This window comes from Fragaria vesca, linkage group LG3, assembly GCF_000184155.1.
Source record: "Fragaria vesca subsp. vesca linkage group LG3, FraVesHawaii_1.0, whole genome shotgun sequence".
Classification (NCBI taxonomy): domain Eukaryota; kingdom Viridiplantae; phylum Streptophyta; class Magnoliopsida; order Rosales; family Rosaceae; genus Fragaria; species Fragaria vesca.
Window position 1 is genome coordinate 6,389,750 of NC_020493.1, and position 19,647 is coordinate 6,409,396.

Sequence of the window (19,647 nt, forward strand, 5' to 3'; positions counted from 1 at the left end):
CTAGCTTTGCAAGCCTGCAGGTCTCTGATGACCGATCCATTCGATATCCACTTCATCCACCCAGCTAGCTTAGTACCGTTAAGTTGTTCGTACGCACGGATAATCCTTTTCCACTCTTGTTTTGGTAGTTTTTTTAAGTTCAAACTTTATTTATTCTCCTTGCTCATTAATTTAAAGTTCTCTTTTGAGTATCAAAATGTATATAAGTTCAAACAAGCCAGTGATGGGATTTTCCACGATGAGACATTGGAGCTTAATTAATTTGCTTAGGTTTCTAGTAGAATATTAGTTCATCAATCTTAGAGTAATTATTCCCTCAATGATAATTTCCCTCAATCTTATACAATGGATCGATTAATTAGCCTTTCTTTTCCAATTTCCATAGATATTAGGCTCGGAGGAGCTACATGATCTGATACCAATATCAAACTCCAAATCATAAATTTCCTGTCCAACGACATTGATCGAGCTTCTCAGTATAGAGATGAATTAACCAATTAGTCCACCATACTTTGAGATTCTAAATTACTGTAGTGCAGAGAGACTGACAGTGGAGAAAGCTTTTCCATCGAGACATCGAGTACTTAGATCTTCGATCAGTACAGGTCTCATACTCTCATATATCCTATGTAACAAAAATAAATTGAAGACTTCTCAAGATCAAAGCATATGCCGGATTTGTGAAATCCATGTGGAGGTGATGAATTTGGAACTATGCGATAAAATGCATGGAGTTCATGGCTCAAGAGCGACCCACCTAAGAGCAGGTAAGATAACCTAATTGTAAACTTATTAGTTCGTAGAGAGAGAGAGAGAGTGTGTGTGTGTGTGTAAAGTGAACTCAGTGAACCTATATATTTATATATGGAGAATGAAATTGATAGTCCAACCTTCCCTCCCCTTTATATATCAATCAGTCCGAAAGACGTAGAATTCCATACCTCCTATATATCTGATAGTTAGTGAGGCCGTACGTGAGGGTGCATTATGCTGCTGTTTATGGGTAATGGCAGATTTGGTTGTTGCCTAGCTACTCGATCATGTCCCCTCAAAGTCACTCAGTGTTTTCCCCTCCAAAACGAAGCTTGCTAGTCTGTGATCTATATGAAACAAGCTAGTTACTGCTTACCTATTATAAATAGCTAAGTGTTCTTTTGGTCTGAGCTAATTACCTAAGGTTTACATGCAGCAGTAGCTAGCAGAGATTTAATTTGGCATGGTTTGGCCTGCGTTGTTTGTCTTTCGTTAATTAGTTTTGTTGATACTGGCTTTTCTCTCGATCGGGAATTAATCGCAATATATCCATATGTTGCCTGGCTGTGGACAAGGTGTACATATAGATCAGCTTCGAGTCATGAGTCTTTTTCATTTTCATCATGAGTTGTAATTCCAATCCACTTCATTGTTTTCTTGCCCTGATGATGATATATACATGCCCTGCATGATCTTTGTGCCTTTTAGATTGATTTGTTTTGGGCCTATATAAACATGTATGCATGCCGTCCCCGTGGAATTAATTCTTTAAATTAGTATTCATAAAATAAAGTTAGACAAATGATTGAATCAATTCAATAAATTTATGCCTAAAATTACATGTTATAGATCACTGGATGACTGAAGGGAACAACTGAGTGTGTAATCATTGTAATGTAGAACTACATCTAGCAAAAATGACTCTTGGACATTCTATGGGATGGTGTTAATTTAGTACAATATCAACTATCCAATTCTAATTTGACAACTACTTGTTGATGATATAATTAACATGCATATAGTACATTCATATTTATATATATAATGTACGGCTTGGGAAGGTTTTTCAATCGAACAAAATAAAGTATAGAAAATCAAGCTAGCTTCGATCATCTTCTAAATTTCAACGGTATATATCTAGCTAGGTTTGGATAAGTGTAAAACATTTGAAGCATTCAAACAAATCGATCAGGTGAGATATTATTTTCAAAGAATGTGAGATCTTTTTCAGAATTTTCGATCATATGCACCCGATCTCCTTTGCTGCTTGTGGTGGTGTTTTTAGGGATAATTTTGGAAATTTCATTGGAGGGTACCGTCAAGGACTAGGTAAACAAAGTGCACCCGATCTCCTTATCTATAATCTGGTCATTTCTAGAATGCATGCGCTTTTGAAACTTTCATGCCTTTTTGGTTAGTGAAATCTAATTCCTCTAAGAGTAGTGCTAGAGGGTCTTAATAAGGCTTAAGATTTATGACCTTAATCTTATGTGTCTATGACATGTCATGTCATATAGACATATCATCAATTTAATAAATCATGTTATTTCATTCTTAGGTAAAATACAATCTTAACCTTAATAATTAATGAATGCTATATATTAATATGAAATATTTTCTTACCTTTTTAATATGGATGCGTACATACCAATTTTAATTAATTTATTAATAATAATGACCAAATTAATAATCATATCAAATTAGGCTTTTATACCATAAATCAATTTTGTAAATTTATTAAAATTTCCTTCTATCTTTGTGAATTAAAATTTAGTTCTATTTTAATATTTTATTTTTGCAGTATAAAATTATGATATCCATAATATAGACTTTTGAAAATAAAATAAAAAATAGAAAAATCTCTATCGAATTTCTTTTGGATGATTACATGTGTGTATATATATTTCATAAGCATTCGTGCAAACTATTGACGATGCATCATGCATGAATGTCACTGAATTTTTTCTCCTGGACGAAATTGTTTTTTCTTTGACAAATTATATATATAGGAACGTTGAAGCGGATGTCCGTAAAAAAGTTAAAGTGCCGACGTCTCTCCTCTGACCTTGATCAAGGGCAGATAAAAGCATTATTCTTGTCAGACAGAGATCGTGGACATCCCAGACGGCTTCACCATCAATATGAAGGACATAATCGATGAGGTCAGAGGTCTGTGTGGCAATCTCGCCTGAAACTTCCTGTATATCATGTTTCGAGTTCAAACTCGGCACCGTCGACTACACTGGAAAGAGCAGCGGCATGAAGAAGCTCAACCAGAGGCTTGGTTAGTCACTGGCAAGAGTTCCTACCCTTGATCAGTGCCTAAGAAGCCGGAGGAGGGATGTCCGCATTTTAACTTTTTTGCGGACGTCCGCTTCAGAACGTTCATGTGTGTGTGTGTGTATATATATTTCATAAGAATTCGTGTCTTTGAACAAGTATATTCTCAGAAATATATATATTTCACACTATATTTTACGTTCAATCTAAACATGATAATGATGAAAAGGGAAATAGAAAGAAAATGCTAGAAATATATATATTTTAATTATAAAAGAAAAACAAAAATCAATTTTTTTCTCTTAATAAAAAAACAAAATAATCTAGAGCCATTGGATTTGGAAGAATAAGATTATATTTTTGCTTAAGAACGACATGACATAATCTTTTAATTAGTGATGTGTCTAGATGACATAACATGTCACCTAAGATTAAGGCCACAAATCTTAACGCCTTGATAAGGCTAAGAATCATTTTCCTTCCTCCAATTGATATTGAAGATTGTAACTCGTGGATATCTAGCTACTTCAAGTCATCACAGGCGATTAAACTACGATCTCTAGCTTTGATAGAATTAATACGCAGCAAGACGACCAAACAATTTCCCATTTTCATGACCCTTGCCGATCGGATCATCCACATATATATCTAATTATACCATATGATTCTTCAACAAATTTTACAGATGGAGACAAACACACAGATAAAGAGTGATATATATGGATGAGGTTACATGGGGAGGATTGTTCAGTATGCTGTGCTCCATTTCCTTAACTACTAAGTTCTCTGTTTGAAGATACAGCACAAGAAGGATGTTTCCCTTTCCCACTAATTGAAAACTTTGATCCAATTGGATGCTTTGCCTTTCTAACAAAAAACACAAAACGGAGCCTTTAGTACTCAACGTACATAGACCTCCTAAGTTTGCCTTCACACATCTCATATCAACATTACATGCTTAGCATAAGCGTTTTAAAAATGTCTTTTTTCACACCTCACCACACCCAATATACACAAAGTTCTTATATCTGTCTCAAACCAACATTTTACATTAGTTTTAAGATTTTCGACGAGAAATTAACCCATTCACTTAACTAAATCATACCCATACGAGTAACTTTTATTTTTACGATAATCGATCTTGACATAACTCTCAAATTGTGTCTAGTGTTTCTTTTAGAGTTTTGGAAGTAGATGGTGTAAGACAAAAAATAGTAAAATACCTGTTGCTCAAGCAAACTTTATATAAAGCAAAACATGCATTCTCAACAACAACAAGAAAAAAAAAAAAAATCGTGTTTGGTAAAATAGTTCAAGCTAGGAAAACGGATAAGTGAATTTCGACTAGATAACACGAGAGTACCAATCGTCCAACCTCCTACCTAACATAACTACCAAGGGTATAATACCTCTGTCGAAAAAGATAAAAAGAAAGATTAGGGACAGTCCAAAGCATGCTTTGGAGCAATAGGAAAATCCAAAACCCCAATTACAATATTTAAGCCACGAATAGGACCATAGGTGCACAACATGAAGTCCTGTAAGATGTAACCTAAGTAAGGGATAATTTAGATTAATTGGAAGAGGACGAGAGCATATTCAAATCAAACATAGTAGTGAGATTAGTGCCTCTCTCTCCCTCTCTGCCTTGTTTATAAAACACGGGGTGGCCAAAGACATATGCATCCACAAGACTTTGGCATATCAGCATATGCAACTGTCAGTGACTCAGTGACCAAAGATATAGAGTCAGTGCCACGTGTCCTTTTTTGCGTCAATTATTATTAAAATCCCAACCTTGTCGTGGTGTGAATGAATATTGTGACTTGGCTAGAAATGGTAAAAAGGAAAAAAAAGATGTGACACTCCTTTTTATCTCTCTAAATCTCTAATCCTAGATTCTTGATGCTTGCTTCCTCAAACCTCAAGATCTTTTCACATCTTAAAAATCTTTTGGAATGTGAAAACTACCTCATTTATAGATTCTTTCTTGAATGACATACTAATGGAACATAAAGTGATACTCTGTCAATGTGAACATTATAAATTTTCGACCATTAAATTTTGATTTTACAACTGATCAACATCTGTCGTGAAACATTAATTAGTTCAATGACACGTCATATACATCACTAACGTATTTTGTTTCCACAACTAAAAAACATCTCTATTGTGAAACAGTAGTTCAATGACATGTCATATACTTTAATAACGTATCTATATGCAGTGGAAAATTCTTAGGATGGTTAAAAATGTCATGACAGGTCAAAAAGTGGTAAATGAAAAACCTTAAAAGGTTTAACTGCCACATCATATATTTTAAAACTTTAAAAAGATAGAAATAAAAAAGAAAAAAGAAAAATCTCCTAGAAAGAGGATGAGTTGCAAGTTAAAAAGTGAAGGTCTTGTTTTTCTTCTTCTCCTTCACATATAAGAGCTTGGTTTCCGCCACCCGCCGCCTGGAGAAACAAAGAACAAAGAAGAGGCCTTTGGGTCCTATCTTGAATTCCAAAGTCCCTCCTCTTTGCGTTTTAACGTCTCCAATCTCTGTCTCTCATTCACGTTTAGCACCAAAGCCAACCCACCAAAGCAGTTTGAAAGCAGAGAAAAAGTTGCATTGCTTTTCTTGCAGTTTCTCTTTGCCTTTATCTCTGCTTCCGTTAAATTACTCTCCTTTAGGCTTTTGGGTATAAACCCAGTACTTAATATTTGGTTTTGTATTTGTTAAACCCACATCGAATCCCAGAAAGCTAAAGAGAGACAGAGACCTTTGTATTCACCGCCATTGTGAACAAGGTTTGATTTTTTCCTCTTTATTCATTCGTGTTTCTTTTTATCTAGATTGTACCCATAAATATCTATGCAGATTAGCATCTTTCACACTCATTTTTATTTATTATCCTTTGGTTTTATCAGACCCAACCGGGTCTCTCACTTTTTAGCCATTGAAGCCTATAAGTAGTTGTGGAGTTCCTTACTTAAGTGTTGGTAATATTGGGTTTTGCTCAGACTTTGGTACAAGAAGTTGGGAGGTTGGAAAGTTTGGAACTTTATAACAGAGACAAAAATGAAGTACGTGTTGGTGACGGGTGGTGTTGTTAGTGGACTCGGCAAAGGAGTCACGGCCAGTAGTATTGGGTTGCTTCTTCAAGCGTGTGGCCTCCGTGTTACGTCCATCAAAATTGGTACGGTTCTGTTTCAAGTTTTTTTGGCCAGTCTGTTCTGTTTTGAGTGTGCTTGTTATTTTAGTGTACTTTTGATTGAGTATACAAAACAAAGTCGCTACTGTTTGGTTTCTTTATGTACTTGATTGGTGTAAGTGTTGATTACTTTGAACTGCGTGGCAGTACAATTTGCATGTGGTTCTTGCACTGGCATTAGTTCTGGGATTTAGTTTTGTTGTACTGTCTTGAGTGTCGATTTTTACATATTGGTAAAAGAGCTTTGATTGTAGGCAGCAACTATGTTGTAATATTTTTTGCGTTGTTACATATTGAACTCTTTTGATATTTACCACATACAACTTGTTGGTATTTGTATTTCGGTAAAGAATTTTTGAAGCTTCTTTATACATCAACAGGTTATGTTGTACGTACTAATGTTTAAACTTATTCATGCATACAGATCCTTACTTGAACACCGATGCTGGGACAATGTCTCCTTTTGAACATGGGGAGGTTTTTGTATTAGATGATGGCGGTGAGGTAAGCCATCAATATTGCAGGCAGTTGTTTAACTTTTGCGGTCTGTGCTGGTGTTTATTATTATCTCCAGAAGTAGCTAACACTCTGATTTTAGTGGTAAAAAAGAACGGGCATAACTTCATTTTTGTTTATACAGGTTGACCTTGACCTTGGAAATTATGAGCGGTTTCTGGATCTCACTTTGACCCGTGACAACAATATCACAACCGGAAAAATTTATCAGGTTAATTGACTTCCATATTTCTGTTCGAGGAGCCATGTTTGTCATTTCGACAAAAGTGGAGAAAAATTTGAGCCATGTCAAATTTCTTGCTCATGTTTCTTCTGATTCTTGTTTTTCTTTAACAGTCTGTTATTGACAAGGAGAGAAAGGGAGACTATCTTGGAAAGACTGTCCAGGTTTATTTCTCTTCTTTTTGCTATCCACGATATGCAAAATTTAATATGGTACCTGAGTTTTATTTCTCTTTTTAAACTAGGTCGTTCCACACATTACGGATGCCATCCAAGAGTGGATAGAACGTGTGGCAATGGTACCTGTGGACGGGAAAGAAGGTCCAGCTGATGTATGTGTCATCGAATTGGGTGGAACTATAGGTACATCGTCATATATATTATTATTTTTTTCTTCTATGGTGAGTTGTTTTTCTGCTGTCTAAAACTGTATATACCTGCACAAGAAATCCTATAATTTCTCTTTCTCTTCTTAATGCAGGGGATATTGAATCGATGCCCTTTATTGAGGCCCTTGGCCAATTTTCGTATCGTGTTGGTAAAGTTTTGAAACTTGCAAATTTGGACTTCATTTTCATACACATGTATTCTATATTTTATGTCCTTGGTCTATTTTATCTTACCAAAGTTTTTGTCCTTTAGGTCCTGGAAATTTCTGCTTGGTTCATGTCAGCCTTGTGCCTGTTCTGAATGTTGTTGGCGAGCAGGTACTTATATGGCTATAAGTAAATATGCAGGCTTATTTTAGTTGTGTTTCTATAAAATTTGGTGTGTGATGGCAAGTCTTGTCCCATTTTGACTAAACTGATTTCCCCACTAATATCCACATTGTAGAAAACAAAGCCTACACAGCACAGTGTTCGGGTACTCAGAGGACAGGGTTTGACACCTAATATTCTAGCTTGTAGGAGTACAAAGGTATCCTTCTGCCTCCAGAATTTTTTTAGTAGCGTGAATATAAATCTAATCTTTTTTTTTTTTTTTTTTTTCCTCTTTGTTTTGACAGCCACTTGAGGAGAATGTCAAGGCAAAACTAGCTCAATTTTGTCACGTTCCGGTAACATAACAGATCTCTATGTAGTCTAAGGTTCTGTCCTTCTTTAATTTTGAACTGTTATGTACTAATCGGAAAACTTATACAGGCTGAAAATATTGTCACTCTGTATGATGTACCGAACATTTGGCACATCCCTTTGCTTTTAAGAGTAAGTATAGTTCTTCTATATTTGAATTCTGTTGATAAGTTATTTGCAGCAATTTTTTAACTAAATATTTTGTTTCTCTTCTATCACAAATAGGATCAAAAGGCACATGAAGCGATCTTGAAAGAACTAAACCTTCAAAGGTTTGTCTCTGAAATTTACTCTTTGCTATTATTTACTTAAGCTGCATGTTGATCTACTTCTTGTTTTTGATTGTGCCACTAATTTTTATGTGTTTCTGCAGTATTGCTAGAGAGCCAAATTTGAAGGAATGGACAACCAGGACAGAAATTTCCTCAACTTTACATGATTCTGTGGGTTTTCCAATACTTCCCTAAAATTTGTTATGGACAATCAATACTTCGTAATTTTAGGAATTGATTTCTTGTGTAATGCCATATCTTGCTTTTGACTTTCATAGTGTTTTTGTGCATTGCAGGTCAGAATTGCAATGGTTGGAAAATACACTGGTCTTTCAGATGCTTACCTCTCTGTTCTGAAGGTAAGCTTTTTATTATTTAAACGAGATTCAAAATGGTCTCAAATTACATGTCTGGTGATGAATGTTTGTGCCAGATGTCATTTTTATTCATAAATTTGTTTCTGCTTATATGTCTGCTTGCTTCTTTTTGTTTAACTACCTAAATCACTTTTGCTTTATCGGTGTGCTTTGATTTTGCACCAACGTCAACTTAGAATATTTATGTATCTGATTTGGCATATTAGATATTGTTACTCATATGCTATTATTAAGAGAAGAGGGCTTGTATATTTGAAGGTTTTAGCGCTTGCTTTATTTACAATGATAAAAGCACTGTATACTGGGATTGGATATAAATTACCATTATAAGAGCTGATATGCACACTATTGTTTGGGGATTTTACACATAATCCTCGTTATTAATAACAAACTGTTTTGCACCTTACAACATTAACTGCATGGTATGAGAAATGGTGACTCCAGATTTGTAACATTGAGCTTCTTGTGCCAGGCTCTTTTACATGCTTCTGTTGCTTGCCATCGGAAACTTGTTGTAGATTGGGTTGCAGCAGGTGATCTTGAAGATGTTACTGCTAAAGAGGTAACAGTAATTTAACCCATATAGAAACACATTCCTTCGATATTCTATTTAGTATCTGTTATGCTAATTGTTTTACTGCCTGCAGACCCCTCAGGTTCATAAGGCTGCGTGGGATCTTTTGAAGGTGATCCTGCTTAACTGATTAATTTACATGAGGCAATAACATTGTTTATATCATTGGATGCTTATTCAGACTTTGATCCTTTAATTTCAGGGCGCTGATGGTGTTCTAGTTCCAGGAGGATTTGGTGATAGAGGAGTGCAAGGGAAAATTCTTGCTGCAAAGTATGCTCGTGAAAACAAAGTTCCATTCCTTGGCATTTGCCTGGGAATGCAAATTGCTGTTATTGAGTTTGCAAGATCTGTCCTTGGTATGATTGATGCTAACAGCACAGAGTTTGATCCTGAAACTACAAGTCCTTGTGTCATATTTATGCCAGAGGTAGTATTCTTTTATCCAAGTTGACACAATACTATACTCTTATACTTGAATTTGTTTTTTCGTTTTCTAAAGTTAGTTTTTTTTTTTTTTTACTGGAAGGGTTCCAAAACTCATATGGGAGGTACTATGCGTCTTGGATCAAGGAGGACCTACTTCAAGATTACTGACTGCAAATCTGCAAAACTGTGAGGACTTACATATTATCTACAAGTATGTATATTAGAACCCAACTATACATTCAGTCCATCTGACATTGTTTCTGGATTATGTTTAGGTACGGAGATGTGGCATTCATTGATGAGCGACATCGACATAGATATGAGGTAAGTTTTAGTTCATGCATCCACTGAGATAGAAGAAAGTATTTTGTTTTTCTTCCTGTTCATGGAACAGCCTTGCTGTGGTATGTAGGTCAATCCTGATATGATATCACAATTTGAAAGTGCTGGCTTATCATTTGTTGGCAGAGACGAAACCGGTCGGCGTATGGAGGTTAGCATGTGTTAAAGAGTATGATAGGTCATGATGTATATGATGGCCATAGTTTAGCTTGATAGTTTGTTCTTATTTTTTTTTTCAACAATAATTTGACATATTGGTAACGCCACAGATTATTGAGCTGCCTGCCCATCCATACTTTGTTGGTGTTCAGTTCCATCCTGAATTTAAGTCGAGACCAGGCAAACCTTCTGCTCTGTTCTTAGGTAATTTCTGTTCCCTGCTTCTGGTCTGTTGCTCTTAATTATATGTCTGTCAATGATTTGTTACATTCTTGAAGCATTATATAGTCAATGATTTGTTACATTCTTGAAGCATTATTCTATGGGTAAAACTTGCAACAATGAGAATGGCTGCATCTAGTCTTGACATCTCTATTCTCCGACCACCGCATTCGGATGGTTTGTTAAAAGATGCATAGAACTTTTTTAGAAGTCTTCATCTCTCAGTTAATAAAATGATCTCAGATGCTTAATCTTGAAAATATCAATGTTGTGGTCCTCCTGTGCTCCTGCTAAATCATGGGGCGAAGTGTGGAGGTCAATTTCTTGTATAATCATAGTGTTTTGCTGTAGAGACAAGGACAATCACTGTTGCTTTCTTATACATCTAAAACGTTTTTATTGATATAATGTGTAAGATATTATGTAGTGGTTATAGAGCAGGATTCATTGGTTATAATTTTAAATGACATCATATATGGCTATATAACATTGGATAGATTGGTTTTATGTCATGTGGTTTCATATAGTTTTAGGGATCGTCCAACTTCTGATAATTTTCATGTTCTATTGTTCAGGACTAATAACAGCATGCAGGCGTTCAGATACAAGCCTACCAAACAAAGGCCGTCTGAAAAAGCCTGTTGCAAATGGCACTAGTAATGGACACTTCACAGTGAAATCCCGCGAGAATGGACATCCATTTAAGTCATCAAATGGGTCACTAAATGGTGTGTATAGTAATGGTAATGGTAATGGTGTGCACTCTTAAGAGAAGTCGGGGACCTCAAGGTAATGTTTCTCCGAAGTGCTTTTGCTAGTTGTCGGTTATGATGTACAGAAGCTGAGTATGGGTAGATGGCATAGCTCTAGAGGACTTGTCTTCAGGACGAAGCTGGATTTTGAAGTTTTGAATGACACAGCTGGTAACTCCCAAGAAGATTTGGCTTGAAGTTTGATGTTGCTCCATTTAACTGTCATTTTATTTTGGTTTTTTCTTTTCTCAAAATATATGAGGACTTTTGGCTTGCTGGCCTTGGAAAAGAGGACACATTTCAATGTGTTTCAAAGAATTGACTTGTTTCTTTCTCTAAATATCTTTTAGAAAGTAAAACACTTTGGCCTGTATCCCTCTGATAGAATCTTTCCTTTTCTCCTTTCTGGAAGAATTGGACACATGGACATATGAAATACAGTACTAAAGGCAGATTGAAAATGGTAGATCTTCACGTCCCAGACGGATTAACTACAATACTTGATCATTCTATGATTTTCCTATATGACCAAATTTAGTGGAGTACCTTCAATTTGAAGGCTTCGAATGATTCAGACTTCAAAGTTAAAACTTCCAAGTTCCAAGGGCTATTTCGTCGCACCATGAAATTTGGGAGGCTGAACTTCCATTATCATAAAACTTTGGGCAAGAGAATCTTGAATATAGCCGAAGCCATGATGGCACACGCTTTGGAAAATTCAATTTCTTCCAGGTTTAGGAATTTTTATTTTGCATTAGCAGAGGCTCTTCAACTTTGCCTTTCGTTCAAATGTTTGTAGTTCATGTCAGTTACATATTTTCCAAAGACCGTATGTAGCAACCAATCCAGTATAGCACATGCTATAGAATTTGTTACAACTCCCAGGTTCGAATCCTGGCACTGGAGTAATTTATTTTTTCTTTTTTGCTGATTGATTTTTCTGACCTGGAGTTTTATTTGATTGATAATTAACATTTACAAACTGGAATACCTGCTATACTACCTGCGGTGATTTTCAAAACAGATTCGTCGGTATAGTTGTGCCTTTTTATTTTTCATGAACAAACGGAAGTTTTGGAGTTTTAGGCCTCAATCCTAGTCCTTGTATCCCTCAATTGTTCTATTTGACTGCTTAGTGAAGACATTAATGTTACTGGTGCTTAGTAAAGACATTAATGTTACTGGTAATTAGAGACGATAGAAAATGCACAAAGAAAGGCCATCTACAAAGGATATTATCTAACGCTGCTCTGAATTATATTCCAAATTAGGGTGTTAACATTCTGAAACAAAAATCAAGTGACCTAGAGTAAGCCAGGTCAATGTGGAAGCAGCTACAACTATAGATTTGACAGATTAAACAAATTGTCTTGATTGATGGGTTCAATGAGCCAATTCTGTTTTGCATTGCTCGGATCAACTGTGGATATACGCAAGTTCTTGCTGTGGTACTGATATAAAGTTCGCCGGTGGCCAATACTAATATATGTGATACCTGCTCTTTCTATCTGCTTGTATAGATGAGCCTGCAAACAGGAAGCAAAATATATTTTAAAACTTGATAGAAAGGTAATTGCTCTACGCTTTAGTAATTTACAGTTTTTCCTTTTCTTTTTAGACTTCAAATACATAATACATCTACCACATTAGAGTACACCGAGGTCCTACTTTGGCGTCCAATGTCAACCGGGCCTATTCCTGGAGGTACTCTAGACCAAAAGTCTTCAAGATAACATGTGTACATGAGTAAATGACTAGGAAGACAGAAAATGGATCCTCAAAGTCTGAAAATAGCTTGGTAAAACATGCGTAGTGTTTTAGCTGAATCTTACATTCGATTACTTTTAAGACTTGCATCATCAATTAAAGGATAAGATAACTGCTATAAAATGCATACCTCGTTGGCTTCATCTAAAGCACTGGTAGATTCATCTAAAAGAACCAACTTCGGTTTTGAAAGCAACAGGCGTGCAAAAGCAAGGCGTTGCTGTTCTCCGAGGGAGAGGACACTAGACCATTCATAAGTAGAATCCAAGTTACTGAATCGGGGTAATATATAGCCAAGCCGGACATCTTCCAAAACCTGTATCAGATCCTCCGTTGTAGGTTTAGGCTTTGCAGTCTTATACTCTAAGTTTGGGGCCTGCATCAAGAAAGGAAGAGAACCTGCAGGACAAATTGATCAATTTAGCTGATTATACCAGGATATAGGAGATTAAAGAGTAACTAAAAATCCACTCAAAATGAGAAACTAAAACGTCAACCTAATATAACCTCCAGGATTATTTGATCAATAATATGGTGCTTATGATCCCAAACTAATGGTTATTTGTTTTTTCTAGGTAAAAAGAGCTTGAATGATGTACTAAGTCGTACATCCTATGTTATATCAGTGCTAAACCTGTGGATCTACTATCCTCTTAAAATTTCCTGTATACTGTTAGGGTTGTGAGATATGTACTTTGATAGACTAGTGTTGGAGCTAGTCACCTTGCCTCTTCAAATTCAGTGTTCACTGGGGGATTTCAATAAATAAAATGAAGCCAGATGAAGATGATGTATCAATCTCTTTATCAGAGATTTAACACCAAATCAAGCAACAGCTTCAGAGCTACAAGACTACTGACTGCATGCAGTTTATAGATCATTCATATGTAGTACTTATCAAGTGTTAATCCCAAAAGAATTTAAATTTCACTGAAACTTGAAACACATATCATACACATGGAGGAAGTATGTAGGTACATACCAGTTGGTTTAGTATTATCTGATGTGGAAGTCTCATCATTAGCCCATGTAGGATACAGCAATTGTTGACGAAGTGTTCCCAGAACCATATACGGTCTTTGAGGAAGGAAAAATATGCCCTTATAATTCCTATTTGAGGATCTTCCAAGTTCCCCATGTTTACCATTAGCAGTATCAAGAGGCGCTACACCTGGAGAATTGGATGATAGAAGCTCTTCTTCATCTTCCACATAGAACGTGATTTTTCCTTTCCCAGCACTCCAAAGACCAGCCAAAGTTCTTAACAAAGAAGTCTTACCACTCCCGCTAGGTCCCGTCACCTGTTAACAGGTTCACATGTTCAGCCTCTACAGGATCATCATTTTCATTTTATCTAGCGAAATCACGAAAAATTTCAGCATAAAGGGGACTGACTAACCAATAGATTCTCATTGTTGTTGATTACCAATGATAAATCCCTAACCAGAGTAGTGCTACTTGGTGTTTGCACAGTCAAATTCTCTATATCCAGTAGCTTTTGTTGCTTATCTATAGGCATGGATCCATTTGGCTCTAGATCAGCCAAAGTTTTAACATTACTATATGTAAGAGTTATCCCTTCTGCGGGGTCAGAATGGCGTTGAGAGCCGATATCCAAATAATCATCAAATTCACCTGCATATGCGGAATATTATTAGGTGGAAGTTGAGTACCACAATGGAAACAGATCTTATGCAGAACCAATACAATATGCATTGAGTAGAAAACCAGGTGGAAGATAATAAAAAGATCAAATATAATATAGTTTCACATTACTGATGAATAGAAATACTAAGGCAGATTGTGTTAGATGAATTAGAAATTAAAAAATATAGAAAAGTAAGTGGCGTCTGCGTCCAATGTCTGAATGAATCCATAACGGGGGAAAATGAACAGAAAGTGCATAACAAAACAGTTTTTTATTTTTCCAACTATGGCCAGTCTCTTTCCTGGAATGTGAGGACTAATCTAATATCCATTGTAAAAAGTTTGTACTGAGTGAATTGTTTTCTAAGACTTCATTGGTGCATCAACCAAATTAGCCAGCTTCCTGATAAAGTTGAATCTAGACAGACTTCAGAGATATACAACACACCAAAGCTATAGCAAAGGAGGAGAGAAGGATACAGAGACTGTACCAAGTCGATCAATTACTGCTGAAAATGCGCTTATAGACTGAAATTGGTATACGATAAGGGAGAAGTCCCCCAGGATATGATTAAAAGCAGATACTGACTGATTTATGACACCAAACTCAATCTTTCCAGCGAAGTACATAGGAGCAACGACAGCAGCAGGAAGAATCTGAATAAGATAGCGGTATCCACTGGTGAAGAATTCAAGATTTCTTGAAGATATCAACAATTGCTGCAAGGTAATGTTGGAATATGAGGTCAGCACACATCTTAAATGGAAGACATAACAAATCTACGTGCAGAAACTTTTACATCAGTGAAAAGAAACTACTTTATTGAAATAAAAGATCATGGCAGAAAAAATTGTTTAAAACTGTATCGGTGAAGGCACAGACTGCATGCAAAGCAAACTCAAGTGAAAGCAACAGAACTTTAAAGTTGTTCATACAGTTAGATTCTCAAAAGCACTTTTGAAGCGTTGCAGCAAGAGTTGCATTTCATTGTCTTCACCACTATAGAAAGCTATTGATTCAGCATTTTCTCGAACGCGCACAAGTCCATAACGAAAATCTGCTTCCTTTTTCTCTTGCAAGAAGTTTAATGACACCAGACCCTGAAATCAAAGATAACACAGTTTCATCGAATCAAGTTGGCATCATTTCTTAATGCCGGATATTCCATTGCATAAAGATGGAAATAAACTTTTACTAGATGAGTTACAGATAAGTTACCCTTCCAAGAAAGACACTGATCACTGTTCCACCAATCGAATATAATAGAAGAACAACAAACAACGGAGGATAGATACCAAACAAGATGTTGCTGAATGATATGAGATCTATCACAGCATTGAAGAGTGTTAAAGAGAACGATAGGGCCGTCCCCGTGAAAGAACTTAGATCATCAACAATTCGCTGGTCTGGATTATCAATGATCGACTGGGATTGAATTCTGTAAAAGGTTTGATTGCTCAGGTAACGGTCAATGTAATAACGCGTCATCCAAGATCTCCATCTCAAGGAAAGAGTTTCTCTTGCATAATCCCGCAACACAAAAATCTGCAGATAATATTGTAAACAGGGAGCAAATGCATCAATCAGATGACATCACTGTGCAACAGAATAGCAAAAGAGAAAGCATCAAACATTGACGATAGGTACAGAACTCTATGACAGTGGCCGAAATGCATTAAACAGCAGACATGATACGCATCTCGTAATTATATAAAGAATATTATCATACTAAAAATGATGCTTTCTTTACTGCATTCAAAATATATAGTTCCAAAAATGCAAAAGCTAGCTGAATTACACTCTAGTGATCCAGCCTCAACATAAATCAGCAGTAAGCTACTCTAACTACAGATATTGCTGCATTTATGCATTATCACTATCACTACTAGCTTTGTTTTCTTTTTTTTCCCTTACTGAGTTGGTTTAATTTTTGGTGATTACAGTCTTACAGAGGAATTAAGTATAAAGAAAACAAAGCAAATAAAAAGCAGAGGGAATGATACCTAAGCGAAAGAGCAGCGATTGGTGCTCACCGGAATTCCACCAGCAAAGGCACCCAGGTAGTACAGCAATTGCTTCATGAACTGCTCTTGGTCCTTATCTTCACATCACCATCACCCACAGTTTCACCAAAAATCCACAACCAAAAAATCAGTTATTTTTTTTTTTACTTGATCACAATTTCACATCACTACACAAAACTAGAGAAAGAGGGACTGACTGGCGAGGGCATTGTAGAAGTCGCGGCCGAGGAAATTGAAGCCGACGCTGATTCCGGTGGTGGCGAGAGTGAGAAGAAACACTCCGCCGAGCTGCATCCTCGCCTGGACCTTGTCGTCGGAGGACCAGTACGGCGCCGCCACCTTCCAGAATCTCCGGAGCAGCGTCTGCAAATCCGAACCCTCCCTTTGCTGCCAGATTCATCAAATCTTAACAGTCACAATCACCAAACCAAACTTGCACTAACCAAAACTAGAGAATCTACAGTATTAAAGCACGCGCCTTTTCCGGCGGAGTTGGCGGCGGCGGTTGCGGAACCGAGTCAGACGCGGCCGCGGCACGGCGCCATGAAGCGGCGTCGTTTCGTCTCCTTCTGATTGACATTGTGTGCAGTGATGAGGGAAACGTGGGTGTTGTGACTACTAGTGATTTAATGTGATGGTGGGAGTGGTGGGTGGAGTAGCCATGAGCCAAGCACAGTGGGACGTAGTGAGTTTGCGCCTGTGTTATCATTTTTGTTTTAAATTTCGTTTCGTTTTTGTTTTTGTTACTGGGTTCTTATTTTCTGGTTATAGTTTTGGACCAGCGCCGCCATGCTACTGGTTTTCAGTTGCAGAAAAAGAAGAATATTATGGATTATCCTTGACGGATGATCCCCATAATGCCACGCAGCAATTTCTCAACTTTTATTTATTTATCAAAATATCAATTTTGATTTACCAACATTTTACGGTGTATAACATATATTTTATGGTGCCCACTTGTAAAATTTAGAGAATTTATCAGAAAGTTAACAATGATCAGTTGAGAATTAATTGAGAACTTCTTCGTTTCACTTATTTTTAGATCGCATATTCAAGGTTGGGGTTTCCTTATATGGATCCGGATCCTCTCCTAATATTTGTCTCCTAATATTGTCTAATAAGAGGATCCTGGTCGTCCATTCTGAATCTACGGCCAGATCCCCTCAACCCAACTTAAAACCTATTATCTCATCTATTCCTTCTCATTCTCTATCTCGATAATTTCTCATCCTTCGTTCTTACTCGAACTATTTCTCGTGCTTCGTTCTCTCTCGAACCCAGAAATTTCGAAAGAAGTCCGGCGTCTCCGGCGTCCTCCTGCATCCAAGATCCGGCGACTTGTCCCTTCTCTTTCACCCTCCTATAGGTCCAAATACTGAATTTAATTCAAAGCGAACGAGGACGAGCAACCAAACAAACCCACAAAATTTTATAGAAAATTATAGACTTTGATTGATCAAATCGAATAATGGGTCTTTGGTTTTGATATGGGAGAGGCTCTGGGTCTTTGGTCTATGATCCCAGTTGTTTTGCTTGTCGATCACCCTTTTCATTTTTCTCCACGTCTTTATGTAATGGTTAAGTCTATACTCTATAGCTTCATTGTCATATTGGGTTTTGGAAGTTACTGTGTTATTCTCTTTCTACTATCAAATTTTTTCTTGTAATTGTCAAGATGTATGACATGGGTTTGTGTCAAGGTCATGATTTTATGATTCTATCTAGTTGTGGGGTTCTCAAGTAGAAAGATTTCCAAAGGACGTTGGGCGCCGGGCGGGGAGGACGCCCGAGATGGCTGGCTTTCCTGTTTCTGGGTTCGAGTAAGAACGAAGGACGAGAAATAGTCGAGATAGAGAATGAGAAGGAATAGATGAGATAATAGGTTTTAAGTTGGGTTGAGGGGATCTGGCCGTAGATTCAGAATGGACGACTAGGATCCTCTTATTAGGCAATATTAGGAGACAAATATTAGGAGAGGATCCGGATCCTTCCTTATATTGGACCAATACTAAGATCACTTAACCAATAATCCAATATATTTTGAAGTGAATTTTTGGATTGACTGCATGTATAAAATTAAATACTGAAATCAGTAGATATTTCAAGTCCTTTTACAAGTTTTGAATGCATCGAACTTGGATGCATTAAACTTGTATATTCACACTTTCAGCAAAGTATTAGGTCCAACATCAAACTTGCTTGAATCATCTAAAACATGATTCATGCTTAATTATTTATTACATGACAATATATACCAAACTCATACAAAGTCACAACAACAAACAAAATTCAAATTCTAAAGACACCAACAAATCCATGAACAATATTGACCGTAATCATCACCACAGCCACGGCCAACACCAAAGGGCAGTTACATGAAAAGCACCCGAACCAAAGGAGAAGGAAACAGCGTACGTACCCATCAAGAAAGCCACAAATGCTCCATATTGACAGCCTTCGGTGCATTTTATTCTTTGATTTCTTCTCCAATCAAGTCTTCCTTTGCAAACGAGCCACTCCCAATGCAATCGCCAATGCCGCCCTCTCTTGTATGTTATCAAAGAAAATAGGCATACCTCCATGATTTCTTCATAACCAATGTGCCACAAACACACCAAAACCCTGTGATGAAGCCGAGTGCACCGCTAACATACATACCAAGTGTCACACCCCGGTTCTTAAGTTATTTTACGGTTATTTACTTTGGTGTTATTTTGGTCTTTTACCGTGTTGAGTAACCGTTTACTACTTAAGGACCCTAAAGTTGACTTTTTCTTCCGTTTGGAATTTGGGAAAACTTCCTTCATGAAAGTTGTAGAGGACGTTAAACGGAGTTCGTGGACACGTGGCACGCTTAAAACGGAGTTCGTATGAAGAAGTTATGGTCTAAAAACGAAAATTTCTATATTGGTAAAAAAGAGGTAAATTCTTGTAGGCTTTATTTTGTGGGTGTTTTAAGTTTGGACTGGGTCAAGAGGGGGTCAAAGCCCAGCCACTCTCTCTCTCTCTCTCTCTCTCCTCCTCTTCTTCTCTCTTC

At 36.8% G+C, this 19,647-nt stretch overlaps 2 protein-coding genes and 1 pseudogene across 2 annotated transcripts; 1 reads left to right on the forward strand and 2 right to left on the reverse strand.

The window, feature by feature from the left end:
* The first annotated feature begins 5,494 nt into the window (after positions 1 to 5,494).
* On the forward strand, positions 5,495 to 11,636 carry LOC101300223 (CTP synthase-like). Its single transcript, XM_004293748.1, has 22 exons — positions 5,495 to 5,829; positions 6,043 to 6,218; positions 6,658 to 6,737; positions 6,874 to 6,960; positions 7,086 to 7,136; positions 7,217 to 7,334; positions 7,453 to 7,509; positions 7,614 to 7,678; positions 7,806 to 7,889; positions 7,978 to 8,028; positions 8,114 to 8,176; positions 8,270 to 8,316; positions 8,418 to 8,487; positions 8,613 to 8,675; positions 9,166 to 9,255; positions 9,341 to 9,379; positions 9,470 to 9,697; positions 9,797 to 9,882; positions 9,972 to 10,020; positions 10,109 to 10,189; positions 10,308 to 10,401; positions 10,995 to 11,636. The coding sequence occupies exons 2-22, from the start codon at positions 6,101 to 6,103 to the stop codon at positions 11,186 to 11,188; spliced, it is 1,815 nt and encodes a 604-aa protein (XP_004293796.1). The 5' UTR covers positions 5,495 to 5,829; positions 6,043 to 6,100; the 3' UTR covers positions 11,189 to 11,636.
* An 875-nt stretch (positions 11,637 to 12,511) lies between these two features.
* On the reverse strand, positions 12,512 to 17,360 carry LOC101294927 (ABC transporter D family member 2, chloroplastic-like). The gene is made up of 10 exons (XM_004295492.1): positions 17,089 to 17,360; positions 16,808 to 16,997; positions 16,620 to 16,687; positions 15,805 to 16,131; positions 15,522 to 15,686; positions 15,077 to 15,305; positions 14,338 to 14,573; positions 13,921 to 14,239; positions 13,069 to 13,337; positions 12,512 to 12,697 (listed from the first exon to the last, which is right to left on the reverse strand). The coding sequence occupies exons 1-10, from the start codon at positions 17,317 to 17,319 to the stop codon at positions 12,512 to 12,514; spliced, it is 2,220 nt and encodes a 739-aa protein (XP_004295540.1). The 5' UTR covers positions 17,320 to 17,360.
* Positions 17,361 to 18,768: 1,408 nt separating this feature from the next.
* Positions 18,769 to 19,647, reverse strand: part of LOC101295211 — a 4,562-nt pseudogene continuing 3,683 nt past the window's right edge.